This window comes from Scyliorhinus torazame, chromosome 2, assembly GCF_047496885.1.
Source record: "Scyliorhinus torazame isolate Kashiwa2021f chromosome 2, sScyTor2.1, whole genome shotgun sequence".
Classification (NCBI taxonomy): domain Eukaryota; kingdom Metazoa; phylum Chordata; class Chondrichthyes; order Carcharhiniformes; family Scyliorhinidae; genus Scyliorhinus; species Scyliorhinus torazame.
In genome coordinates, this window is record NC_092708.1 from 85,142,900 (window position 1) to 85,155,797 (window position 12,898).

At 52.5% G+C, this 12,898-nt stretch overlaps 1 protein-coding gene across 2 annotated transcripts in view; it reads right to left on the minus strand.

Annotated features, from left to right (window-relative positions):
- The window catches only part of LOC140389267 (low-density lipoprotein receptor-related protein 2-like), a 533,746-nt gene that overhangs the window by 256,826 nt on the left and 264,022 nt on the right, over positions 1–12,898 (minus strand). For both annotated transcript variants that reach the window (XM_072473460.1, XM_072473452.1), the window contains one exon: positions 5,393–5,641. In XM_072473460.1, coding sequence (XP_072329561.1) covers positions 5,393–5,641 — 249 coding nt within the window. The remainder of the gene's footprint in view (positions 1–5,392; positions 5,642–12,898) is intronic.

Sequence of the window (12,898 nt, forward strand, 5' to 3'; positions counted from 1 at the left end):
GTTCTCCCTCTCTACTTGCCCGTTCCCCCGGGGGTTGTAGCTGGTCGTCCTGCTCGAGGCTATCCCGTTGCTGAGCAGGAACTGGCGCAGCTCTTCACTCATGAAGGAGGACCCCCTGTCGCTGTGGACGTATGCGGGGCAACCGAACAGTGTGAATATGGTGTTCAGGGCTTTAATGACGGTGGCCGCGGTCATGTCAGAACAGGGGATGGCAAATGGGAAGCGGGAGTACTCGTCCACCACATTAAGGAAGTATATGTTGCGGTCGGTGGAGGGGAGGGGTCCTTTGAAATCCAGACTAAGGCGTTCAAAGGGGCGGGAAGCCTTAATCAGGTGCGCACCACCCGGCCTGAAAAAATGCGGTTTGCACTCTGCGCAGATGTGGCAGTTCCTTGTGACTGTACGGACCTCCTCTAAGGAGTATGGGAGCTTGCGGGACTTGATAAAGTGGTAAAACCGAGTGACCCCCGGGTGGCAGAGGTCCTCGTGGAGGGTTTGGAGGCGGTTAATTTGTGCGTTGGCACATGTGCCGCGGGATAGGGCATCGGACGGCTCGTTCAGCTTTCCGGGATGATACAAGATCTCGTAGTTGAAGGTGGAGAGCTCAATCCTCCACCTTAAGATTTTGCCCCGCTGTGCATTATCGAACATGAAGGCAACCGACCGTTGGTCCGTGAGGAGAGTGAATCTCCTGCCGGCCAGGTAATGCCTCCAATGTCGCACAGCTTCCACTGTGGCCTGGGCTTCCTTTTCCACTGAGGAGTGGCGGATCTCTGAAGCGTGGAGGGTTCGGGAGAAAAAGGCCACGGGTCTGCCCGCTTGGTTAAGGGTGGCCGCTAGAGCTACGTCGGAGGCGTCGCTCTCGACCTGGAAGGGGAGGGACTCGTCGATGGCGCGCATCGTGGCCTTTGCGATATCCGCTTTGATGCGGCTGAAGGCCTGGCAAGCCTCTGTCGACAGAGGGGAGGTCGTGGTCTGTATTAGGGGGTGGGCCTTGTCTGCGTACTGGGGGACCCCATTGGGCGTAGTATGAAAAAAACCCCAGGCAGCGTTTCAGGGCTTTTGAGCAGTGCGGGAGGGGAAATTCCATGAGGGCGCGCTTACGTTCGGGGTCGGGGCCTATTATCCCATTGCGCACTACGTAGCCCAGGATGGCTAGCCGGTTGGTGCTAAAAACGCACTTGTCCTCGTTGTACGTGAGGTTCAAGGCTTTAGCGGTCTGGAGGAATTTTTGGAGGTTGGCGTCGTGGTCCTGCTGATCGTGGCCGCAGATGGTTACATTGTCGAGATACGGGAACGTGGCCCGCAACCCGTGTTGATCAACCATTCGGTCCATCTCTCGTTGGAAGACTGAGACCCCGTTTGTGACGCCAAATGGGACCCTTAGGAAATGGTATAATCGCCCGTCTGCCTCGAAGGCTGTGTACTTGCGGTCACTTGGGCGGATGGGGAGTTGATGGTAGGCGGACTTGAGGTCCACGGTGGAGAAGACTTTATATTGGGCAATCCGATTGACCATGTCAGATATGCGGGGGAGAGGGTACGCGTCTAGTTGCGTGTACCTGTTGATGGTCTGGCTATAGTCTATGACCATCCTTTGCTTCTCCCCTGTCTTTACTACTACCACCTGTGCTCTCCAGGGACTATTGCTGGCCTGGATTTTGCCTTCCTTTAGTAGCCGCTGGACTTCGGACTGAATGAAGGTCCGGTCCTGTGCGCTGTACCGTCTGCTCCTAGTGGCGACGGGTTTGCAATCCGGGGTGAGGTTTGCAAACAAGGACGGGGGTTGCACCTTGAGGGTTGCGAGGCCGCAGATAGTGAGTGGGGGTATTGGGCCGCCGAATTTGAAGGTAAGGCTCTGTAGATTGCACTGGAAGTCTAATCCCAGTAATGTGGGGGCGCAGAGTTGGGGAAGGACGTAGAGCCTGTAGTTTTTGAACTCCCTCCCCTGCATCATTAGGGTAACTATGCAGAAGCCTTTGATCTGTACGGAATGGGATCCTGCAGCTAGGGAAATCTTTTGTGCGCTGGGATGGGTGGTCAAAGAACAGCGTCTTACCGTGTCGGGTGGATAAAGCTCTCCGTGCTCCCGGAGTCGACTAGGCATGGTGTCTCGTGCCCGTTTATCAGCACCGTTGTCGTCGTCGTCTGGAGTGTCCGGGGCCGAGCTTGGTCCAGCGTTATTGAGGCGAGACGTGGTTGAGCGTTTTCTTCGAACCCCGTGGAGCCGTCCAAGATGGCGTCGGGGGTGAACAAAATGGCTGCCCCAATGCCTCGCACATGGCTGGGGGGTCACAAGATGGCGGCGGGGGTGGACAAAATGGCCGCCCCCATGCGTCGTACAGGTCTGGGGTGGACCAAGATGGCAGCGCCCTTCCTCCCCTCGTGGTGGCCGGGACCCAAAATGGCTGCACCTGCGGGTCGCACATGGGGCGCTGGGGGGGTTGGGGAGCGTTAAGAACACGCGGGGCTCCCTCATCTCTAGGGACAGCGGTGGTCGGGACCCAAATTGGTAGTGCCGGCGGGTCATACGTGGGGCGCGGGTGGGGGGGGGTTTGGGGGGCGTTAGAGCCGCGCAGAACTCCCTCTTCTCCGGAGAGAGTGGTGGTCAGGACCCAAAGTGGTAGCGCCGGCGGGTCATACATGGGGCGCGGGGGGGGGGGGGGTTGGGGAGCGTAAGCGGCGTGCAGGGCTCTCTGTTCTCCCGGGACCGCGGTGGTCGGGACCCAGAGTGGCTGCGCCTGTGGGTCGTACATGGGGCGCAGGGGGGGTTGGGGAGCGTAAGCGGCGTGCAGGGCTCCCTGTTCTTCCGGGACAGCGGCGACTTCGCGGGACCGGCACACAACCGCGAAATGGCCCTTTTTCCCGCAGCTCTTGCAGATCGCTGCGCGGGCCGGGCAGCGCTGCTGGGGGTGTTTCGCCTGGCCGCAGAAATAGCAGCGGGCGCCCCCGGTGCGACTTGGCGTTTGGACCGTGCAAGCCTGTGGGGTGTCCGGCGGGGGGTGGGTTTGTCGCGACAGGTACGTACGGAGCCCAATGGGCTGCCGCGCGGTCGGGGCCGTAGGCACAGGTATTTCGCGCGGCCACGTCTAGGGAGGCTGCTAGGGCCCGTGCCTCTGAGAGTCCTCGCGACTCTTTTTCTAGAAGTCTTTGGCGGATTTGGGAGGAGTTCCTACCTGCCACAAAAGCATCGCGCATTAACATGTCCGTGTGTTCATTTACGTTCACCGACGGGCAGCTGCAGGCTCGTCCCAAAATTAGTAGCGCGGCGTAGAATTCATCTATCGATTCTCCGGGACTTTGCCGACTCGTTGCGAGTTGATAGCGAGCGTAGATCTGGTTTACTGGGCGGACATAGAGACTTTTTAGTGCTGCGAACGCCGTCTGGAAATCCTCTGCGTCTTCGATGAAAGAGAAAATCTCCGTGCTTAACCTCGAGTGCAGGACCTGTAGTTTTTGGTCTTCTGTGACCCGGCCGGTGGCCGTTCTGAGGTAGGCCTCAAAACAAGTCTGCCAGTGCTTGAAAGCTGCTGCCGCGTTCACTGCGTGGGGGCTGATCCTCAGGCATTCCGGGATGATCCTGAGCTCCATAGTCCTTTTTAGTCACGCTTAATAAATTGTAGCGCACAAAGACTCCGAGAGACGAATAGAGTGAAGTCAATGAGGCTTTATTAAGCGTGTCTGTTTCCCCCACAGTTCAGTAGTAGACTGCCTGCGGGGGAGGACTCCAGGTACTTATACTCCGCCTTCAGGGCGGAGCTAGAGGTCAACGTCCAACCAGGACCCGGGATCTGTCAGCCAATGACACCATGGCTTCACAGTCCCACATGACCCCTAATGCATACTACCACAACATTCTCCCCGTGTTTGCATGGGTTTCACCCCACAACCCGAAGATGTGCAAGTTAGGTGGATTGGCCATGCAAAATTGCCTCTTAATTGGGAGAAAAAAAACTAATTGGGTACTCTAAATTTGAAAAAAAATCTTAGAGGATTGAATGGATAGAAAAAGATAATGTTGAAAAGGTAAATTGCAAAAGGTTTTTATTCAGGTCAGTAATAACCTAAATAAAAAGTAGGAAAAAGCATATAAACATATACTCCTTGACAGATAGTAGATACTGCTTGGCTGGCAAATGGGCACTAATCCTCGGCAGAATTTTGCATTCTAACAACTTAATTTAGACTGCAGAAGAATTACCACAGGAATTCACTAATAATGGCTACTGTTGAGAAGTGCACATGTTCATTGTGAACCAGAAGCCTTTTAAGTTAATTAAAGTGCTTGTCTATCATTACATGCTTAATGAATGTCCTCTAATCCAACACAGAGCCTTTGTATGCATGGCCTATAGCCATGTTATAATGGGCAACAATCGACTTTCAGTGGGCAAAAACAGCATCCTTACTTCATATAGATATGGGGCTGGATTCTCTAATTCTGCAGCTGTGATCGCAGGATCCGTCTGGTCTTACGACAAAAACGTCGGCGGCGCCCCCGCACCGATGCTCCGCCAGGTGGGGGGCTAGCAGCCGCGCCACGTAAAGCCGGCTTTACCTGCCGATACGAACGCAGAATGGCCGGGTCCGTGGCCGCGCATGCGCACGGCCATGGCCTGCGGCGGCCACGCCGTACAACATGGCGCCATCCGCGCATGGACCCGGCCTACCAAAAGTTGGAATGCCACTCGCGACTGTGGCGGTGCTGTATACAGTCCGCAGCCGCCACGCCAGGTTTACGAAAAGTGAGAGGACACGTGTCCCATGCCGTCGGGAAGTCGTCCCATCGGGGGCAGAGCATTGGGGGAGGGCTTCAGGTGACGGCCTGAGGCCTTCCCGATGGCGTGTGGCATACTCCTCGAGCACGCCGTTTTTGAGTGGGCGGAGCATCGGAAAAACAGCGCTGCCCCCGATTTTGTCGGAAAACTGTATTCTCCGGCCGATCGCCGAATGCAATTTCGGTGTCGGCAATGGGAGAATCCCACCCGATGTCCACACCCTGCCTCAAAGTGCCAATAGATATAGTAGTTTCCACACGTCATATGATGCTGCTGTATTACTATCATTTCCAGCATTTCAGAGCATTGGTGTTCGAACCAATCCAGAAATGTAACAATGAATTGAAGCTGAGAGAAAAAGATGGATTTGGCTTTTTAAGGTGACCTTTAATTTAGTGAAAACGCTAGTCAAGAGATACAAGGCAATCTTGTCCTCCTGATCACTGGCTTTCAAACCAAGTTAATATCCATGCAGATAATATCAATATCGGCACCAGTGTTCTGTAGCCATTCAAATCTTTAGGTTACACTGTAAGTACTGCAGACACATTTCCGTGTTACAATCTGATAAAAATACATTTCAGTAAAAGACAGGAAAAGACAATGAGCTTTACCTGAAGCTTTGCAGGTCCTTCCATCAATTTCTAAAGTATAACCGTCATCACAGGTACATCTGAAAGATCCTCTTTCATTGTAACATATTTGGCTACAAATTCCTGGCGGATTACATTCATCAACATCTTCGCAGGTCTTCAAATCGGTTGTAAGCTTATAGCCCGTTGGGCATGTGCACTGTGCACCAAGGGGCCCCTCAATACATCCATGTGTGCAACCTGCATTATTTTCATTGCAGCTCTCTGTATCTGGTTATTGTCATAAACAAAAACAAAAAAAATTTCAGAACAATATTTTAAAATCATTAGCGAAAAAGTCTCCCCAGTTCTATTTGTGTTGTTGCAATTAAATGTTTAGCATGACCTACAAGCAAAAAGCAAATAGCCTTTAAATTAAATTTTTCCTTTTTTTGGGTAATTAAATGGAAATGTTCAAACATATCTTGCAAGGCATGAGCTCCAGGGAGCCAATTTGAGGGCAGCTAATGCAGCGAGGAGCATGTAGTACAGTGATAATTTTATATTTCTCGTAGACAGTTGGTGCTTATCACATTGCATACTAATAGAACATCAAGAGACAATACAGTCCATCAACAAATAAATTAAAACAACAGTCACCTGCCTGCAGGATGTTTGTACCTTTCATAATTAGCTGTACTTTGGTATAAAAGGCAAATCGAGAGAGTTCAGCTCTGAGACCTGAGTAACTTCAACTGTTAGGCATCTTTAGCTAAAACATTGGCATCTACTCGGCAATGTGGAGAACGTCCCAGGTAATTCCTGGCCACAAAAAGCCGGACACATGCAACCTGGTCATTTACCATTATCAGTCTAATCTTGACTTTCAGCAAGGTGATAGTAGGGGGTCATCAACAGTGCTATCAGGTGGGACTTGCTTAGCAATAAGCTGCTCACTGACGTTCAGTTTAGATACCACCAGGGTCATTCAGCTCCTGATTGTGGTATTATCATAACTATCAGCAGTACAAGGGTTAATGTAGTGTCAAGAGTAGCCACTAGAGGGAGCTGCAGATACAACTATAAAAAGCAGTGATGCTAGACCTTAGGGGAGGAATGTATGCAGGAGGTAGCTAGTGAAGGTCATAAGAGTAGTTAGTGTGAGAAGGTTAGATTATAGTTTATACCAGTAGATTAGTAGTAGATGAGTGTAGTTAGATATTATTGCTCAGTTCTGTATTCTAAAGGACTAAGTGTCAGTTTAGTAGTGTAAATAAAATCATAGCTTTGTTTAAGTAAAAGCTATACTGTGGTCTTTGAGGAACAATACGCGATCCATCCTAAATAAGCAACACAAAGACCACCACATTGACCTCACTGCAGATTTACTCCAAACATGGACAAAAGAGCTGAATTTAAGAGGTGGGGGTGGAATTTTCCACATTTTTTTTGGAGTGTCGGTCCTGGCGAGAAAACAGGGGAAAATCCCGCCAACACTGTCGGCAGGAAAAGCCGCTGTATATTCAGCTTCTTGAAGAAAGATTTTTTACTCCACATGAGTCATGCCACGGCTCTGATCCATTCGACCCGGTAAAATTTAATCTCTACAGTCAGTGGGGCATTCCTTTTAAACGCCTCCTCAGCACTTGTCCCAACGTACAGTCGAGAGGATGGCTGCCAGGAAGACAGGTGGGCAATACGGTGGTGCAGTGGTTAGCACTGTGCCTCACGGCGCCGATGTCCCAGGTTTGATCCCGGCTCTGGGTCACTGTCCGTGTGGAGTTTGCACATTCTCCCCGTGTTTGCGTGGGTTTTGCTCCCACAACCCAAAGTTGTGCAGGGTAGGTGGATTGGCCACGCTAAATTGCCCCTTAATTGGAAAAAATGAATTGGGTACTCTAAATTTTACAAAAAAGAAGACAGCACCATGTTTCACGCAGAAGCATGACATCCTTTGCCCGCGATTGGGCAGACATCCAGCAAGCAAGCTCACCAACCACGCCTGGGAAGCTATGCCTACAATAGTGGTGCCAACTCACTGCATAAGAGGGCAGAGCTACAGTGCCAAAAGAAAATGAATAATGACCGTCTTCATGCAGCCAAGGTAAGTCTGCCTTCTCATGACTCCCACTAAACCCCCTCCACGTTGCTCTCTCTCCCACCCACCTCAAGGGGTCCCAGCACTTGTTATGGCGCCGACCCCTTCCCCCCACTCCTCATGATTCCCCCCCACCCCCCTCCCTGTAGCTATTCTGCTCCTCAGATCTCTGCTCCAACTCACTTCCCACATATGCCAGACTTCGTCAACATTTGACCTGGCAGGACACCCGCTTACACTCTCTCTATCTGTCACATCACAGGACAAACTCGAGAATAACAGGCGTGAGCGAGCACAGCCTGCTGGAGTAATGCCCAAGCTGAAAACCCGCACCACCTTTGAGGAAGAGCCCTTGTTGCTGACCAGCAATGAGCAGGGCCACATCTGTGCAGAAGACGAGGTGGAAGCAAAACAAAGTAAGAACTCAAAACACATACAGCCATGGTGCAAGCCTCATGTGAGTTAACTTTCTCCCATCAGTTTGCCCCTTTGATGCACTGAAGCCATCTTGTTTTCCCTAGAGTTCAATCAGTTGACCAGCCCAGGTCACTTTTGCATCATCATTTGGAGACCACAGACCCAACCAGCTCCAAGGGAGACATCTCGGAGACGAGCATTGAGGAGGTGTAACAGCTGTCACCCGCACCCTCCACCAGCGCACATACTCACACTTCGGTGGAAAAAACGAGTAGGCAAGCTTATGGGTCACCCACTGGTGAGTACCCCACACCTGATGATCTAGAGCAGATGGAGGCAGGGACAGCCCCATGGATCCAACACTCAGAGGGATGCCTGATCCCAGGACTCTGCTGAGACTCAGGCTGATGACATGCCCATGGATACTGTTGTTCCAAAGCGGCTGGAGCTACAAAGGCAGAGTCGTGAGCATCAGGAAGGAAAGACAGCCTTCCTCCTCGGATTGCAAGGGTGCCTAGAGGAGTCCTGTTGCCTTCTGTCTGAAGGAGATGGTGCCATCACCCAGACGCAACAAGGTCAATACTGCGAGGGTGACGTGTGTAGTGGAGACTATTGTGTAGGATGTACACCCCACGGTGAGGCATGTCCGCTCCGTAGCCCAGGTCATGACCTCCATGGTGAGGGCATGAGTTCTATTGTGCAGGGCCTCAAACGCATGGAACTGGCACTAGTGGGAATCCACGGGTTCCAGCGCCAGAGGACGGCGGAAATTCTGGATCTCACTCCAGCTGCCCCTCCATTCAATGGAGGAGCTCAGGGGCCCACTGGGGAGTGTCAGATGGGCTGCCCACCCCCAGTGTTTCCTGGGTGGAATGCCCTTGGCGTCGCTCCTGCTGATCCTCTTCCCTTCAGGTGCTGGGGGCCCCTTAAACGGAAACTGCCTCAAACAAAAAACAGATCACAAATGAGATTTAAAACATCAAACCAAAAATGATTAACGGGGCCAATAAGGCACCCCCAGCCCCTGTGATGTCCAATGACAAAGGGTTAACTATTGGGTGCCAATCAGTGACATACTCATGCATTGCAATTCTGACTACATTGGCACAAATGGCACATCAAGGAAGGGTCAGAGAGCTGATTAAGCAACTGGCTTCCCCTTGTGGCAGGCAAAATGCATGTAAAGACTACTTTACACTCAGTTTTACCCTTAGATGGCACCCTCATTTCCCTAGCTCTCATGGGCTATGGATTAAATGAGCCTTTCAATTTTAACAGCCAGCCATCCAAACACAAATTTCTGACAGCCTGGCCTCCATAACCAGTGGCCTTGCACTTCCCGACAGCTCATGCTAAGGGTGGAGATTCATTCTGACTGCACTCATCCTACCTCCTGTATGAGGGTCATCTGCCCTCATGAAGCTGGAAACCATCCCTTGTCAGAGTTCCCCACTCTGCCCATGCAGCCTGGCTTCTCATAGGACCCCACCAGGCACCATAGAGTTGTTCCTGTGCTGGCTATGTGGATTCACCTGCACCCACCCACTTTCCAGCTGTCACTCTGGAAGGGCCATCGCCATAAACCCAGCAAGGGGGACACGGGAAGCACTGCCTGCACACCAGCCACGAGATCCTTTTAAACCTAGAGGCTCACAGCCATGAAGGCTGCTAAGGCCTGCGAGCGCCCTCACCCCCCAGCCCCAAGCTGCACTTACCTGGGTCTACAGCATCCTCTCTAGTTCCCGCTGTGCGAACGACAGCCTGGATGGTAACGGCGACCTGAGCACTCACCTCCGATATCCCCTTCAGATGTTAGGTTGCCAGCTTCTCTTTTTTATGCAGCAATGAATATTCAGTGAGGAAAAATGTCCCAGCTCGGGCTCGCTAATGATATGTTGGTAAATGAAGTTCTTAACCTTCTGTGGCGGGATTCTTGTTGCAATAGCGGCAAAGGGTGTGGAAAATCGGGAAACGTAATCTCACCGGCGAGTACCACGTTTCCCGTTTCTCGCCGGATTTTGCGTCCACATTGTCATTCTCGCTGCTGGCTAACGCGGGCTCAAAACCACCTCTTTGAAGTGAGAGTGATTGCTCTTGACATCAAGGCAGAACTTGACCCAGTGTGGCACCAAGGAGCCCGAGAAAAACTGGAATCAATGGGAATAAAGTTTGGAGTTTTACTCATACCCAGCACAAAGGAAGATGACTGTGTTTTTTGGAGGTCAATCCACAGTTCCAGGACATCACTGCACGAGGTTCTCAGGGTAGTGTCCTAGGCCAAACTGTCTTCAGCTGCTTCATCAGTGACCATCCTTCCATCATAAGGGTAGAAATGGGGGTGTTTGCTGATGATTGCATAATGTTCAGCACCGTTCACAAATCCTCAGGTTTTGAAGTAGTCTGTGTCCATATGCAGCAAGACATGAACAACATTCAGGCTTGGGCTGATAAGTGACCATCTCCAACAAGAGAGAATCCAACCATCTCCCCTTGACAATCAGTAGCTTTCCCATCACTGAATTCCCCACTATCAACATTGACCAGAAACGGAACTGTACCAGCCATATAAACACATTTTGAGGGATCTCACCTCCTGATTCCCTAAAGCGTGTTGATCATCTACACATCTACAAGGCAGGTGTGTGATTGAACACTCTACTTGCCTGGATGAGTGCAGCTCCAACAACACTCAAGAAGCTTAATACTATCCCGGGTGAAGCACACTGCCTGTCCGGCCACCACCTTTAACATCTACTCCCTCCACCATCAACACACAGTGGCATCAGTGTATCATATACAACATGCACTGCAGCAACTCTCCATGGCTCCTTCAACAGTACCTTGCAAACCACAGCCTTTACCACCTAGTAGGACAAGGGCAGCAGATGCATTGGAATGCCACGACTGCAGGTTCCTCTCCAAGCTACGCACCATCCTGACTTAGAACTATATCGCCTTTCCTTCACTGTAGTTGGTTCAAATCCTGGAATTCCCTCCCTAACAGCACTGTGGGTATACCTACACCACATGGACGACAGCGGTACAAGAAGGCCTTTTCAAGGGCAATTAGGCATGTATATTAAATGCTGGCCTGGACAAGGATGCCCATATCCCATGAAAGAATTTTTTTTAAATGAAAGAAATCGGTGAGAGTTTAATTTAATATTCTGAAAGTGATTAACTAAATTCCTAACTGCAATATGCAGGTTTGAATAAGAGGTTTGTAAAAACTAAAGAGGTGTGAACATCTCTCAACTGAGGCAGTGGAATCATTGTCGAGAATTGATTTTCAAATTAATCTGTCTTCAAGAACTTAAAATATGAAATGTAGATACTTAATTTATTCCCAAGTTAATCATTTACCAATGGTCTGTACAACACTAAGGAATCATCCTGACTTGTAATATTAAACCCAAACACATGGAACGGGATTCTGCGGAAACCGGCGGGAATCCTCCGCACCTTCAGGGGCGAGGCCGGCGCCGGAGTGGTTTGTGCCGCGCCAGCCGGCGCGGAAGGGGCCTGGCACCATGCCAACCGGCGCCGAAGGGCCTCCGCCGGCTGGCACGAGTTGGCGCAAGCGCGGGAGCGCCAGCATGTGCTTGCATCATCCCAGCGCATGCGCAGGGGGTTCATCTCCGCGTCGGCTATCGCAGACTGTTACAGCGGCCCACTCGGAGGAATTGAGTGCCCCCACGGCACAGGTCCGCCCGCGGATCGGTGGGCTCCGATCGCGGGCCAGGCCACCATGGGGGCACCTCCCGGGGCCAGAACCCCCGCGCCCCCCCCGAGGACCACGGAGGCCGCCCGCAGAGTCAGGTCCCGCCGGTAAGTACCTGGGGCGAGATTCTCCGACCCTCCGCCGGGTCGGAGAATCGCTGGGGGCTGGCGTGAATCCCGCCCCCGCCGGTTGCCGAATTCTCCGGCACCGGATATTCGGCGGGGGCGGGAATCGCGCCGCGCCGGTTGGCGGGCCCCCCCCGCGATTCTCTGGCCCGGATGGGCCGAAGTCCCGCTGCTAGAATGCCTGTCCCGCCGGCGTAGATTAAACCACCTACCTTACCGGTGGGACAAGGTGGTGCGGGCGGGCTCCGGGGTCCTGGGGGGGGCGCGGGCGATCTGGCCCCAGGGGGTGCCCCCACGGTGGCCTGGCCCGCAATCGGGGCCCACCGATCCGCGGACAGGCCTGTGCCGTGGGGGCACTCTTTTCCTTCCGCCTTCACCACGGTCTCCACCATGATGGAGGTGGAAGAGACTCCCTCCACAGCGCATGCACGGGGATGCCGTGAGCGGCCACTAACGCTCCCACGCATGCGCCGCCGGGAGATGTCATTTCCGCGCCAGCTGGCGGGGCACCAAAGGCCTTTTCCGCTAGCTGGCGGGGTGGAAATTAGTCCGGCGCGGGCCTAGCCCCTTAAGGTTGGGGCTCGGACCCCAAGATGCGGAGGATTTCGCACCTTTGGGGCGGCGTGATGCCCGACTGATTTGTGCCGTTTTGGGCGCCGGCCGGCGGGCATCGCGCCGATACTGGAGAATTTCGCCCCTGGTGTAATTTACGCCAGCGGGACTGGCTGAAAAATGAGCGGCCACTCGGCCCATCGCGGGCCAGAGAATCGCCGGTGGGGCCACTGCTAGTGGCCGCCGACCGGCGCGGCGTGATTCCCGCCCCCGCCAAAACCCCGGCGCCAGAGAATCCGGAAGCCGGCGGGGGCGGGATTCACCTCGCCCCCCGGCGATTCTCCGACCCGGCGGAGGGTCGGAGAATCCCGCCCATGATTACTTTAACTGGAAACAGATAAATTTGAAAATGCATCAGTCTTGAATGATACAATTTATATTTATCTTAGCAATAAAAGCTAGAATATATAATGATTCACAGCCAATTTAAATAAGAATGGATTCTCAAACAATATTCTGTACAAGTCTGCATGTGGTTAACTGGCTAGTATTGTACATTCATATTCAGTCATTCGGAAAGCTCAATTGGACTGAATCTCTATCCTAAAAACAAAGTGCGTTTTTCAATTGTAGCA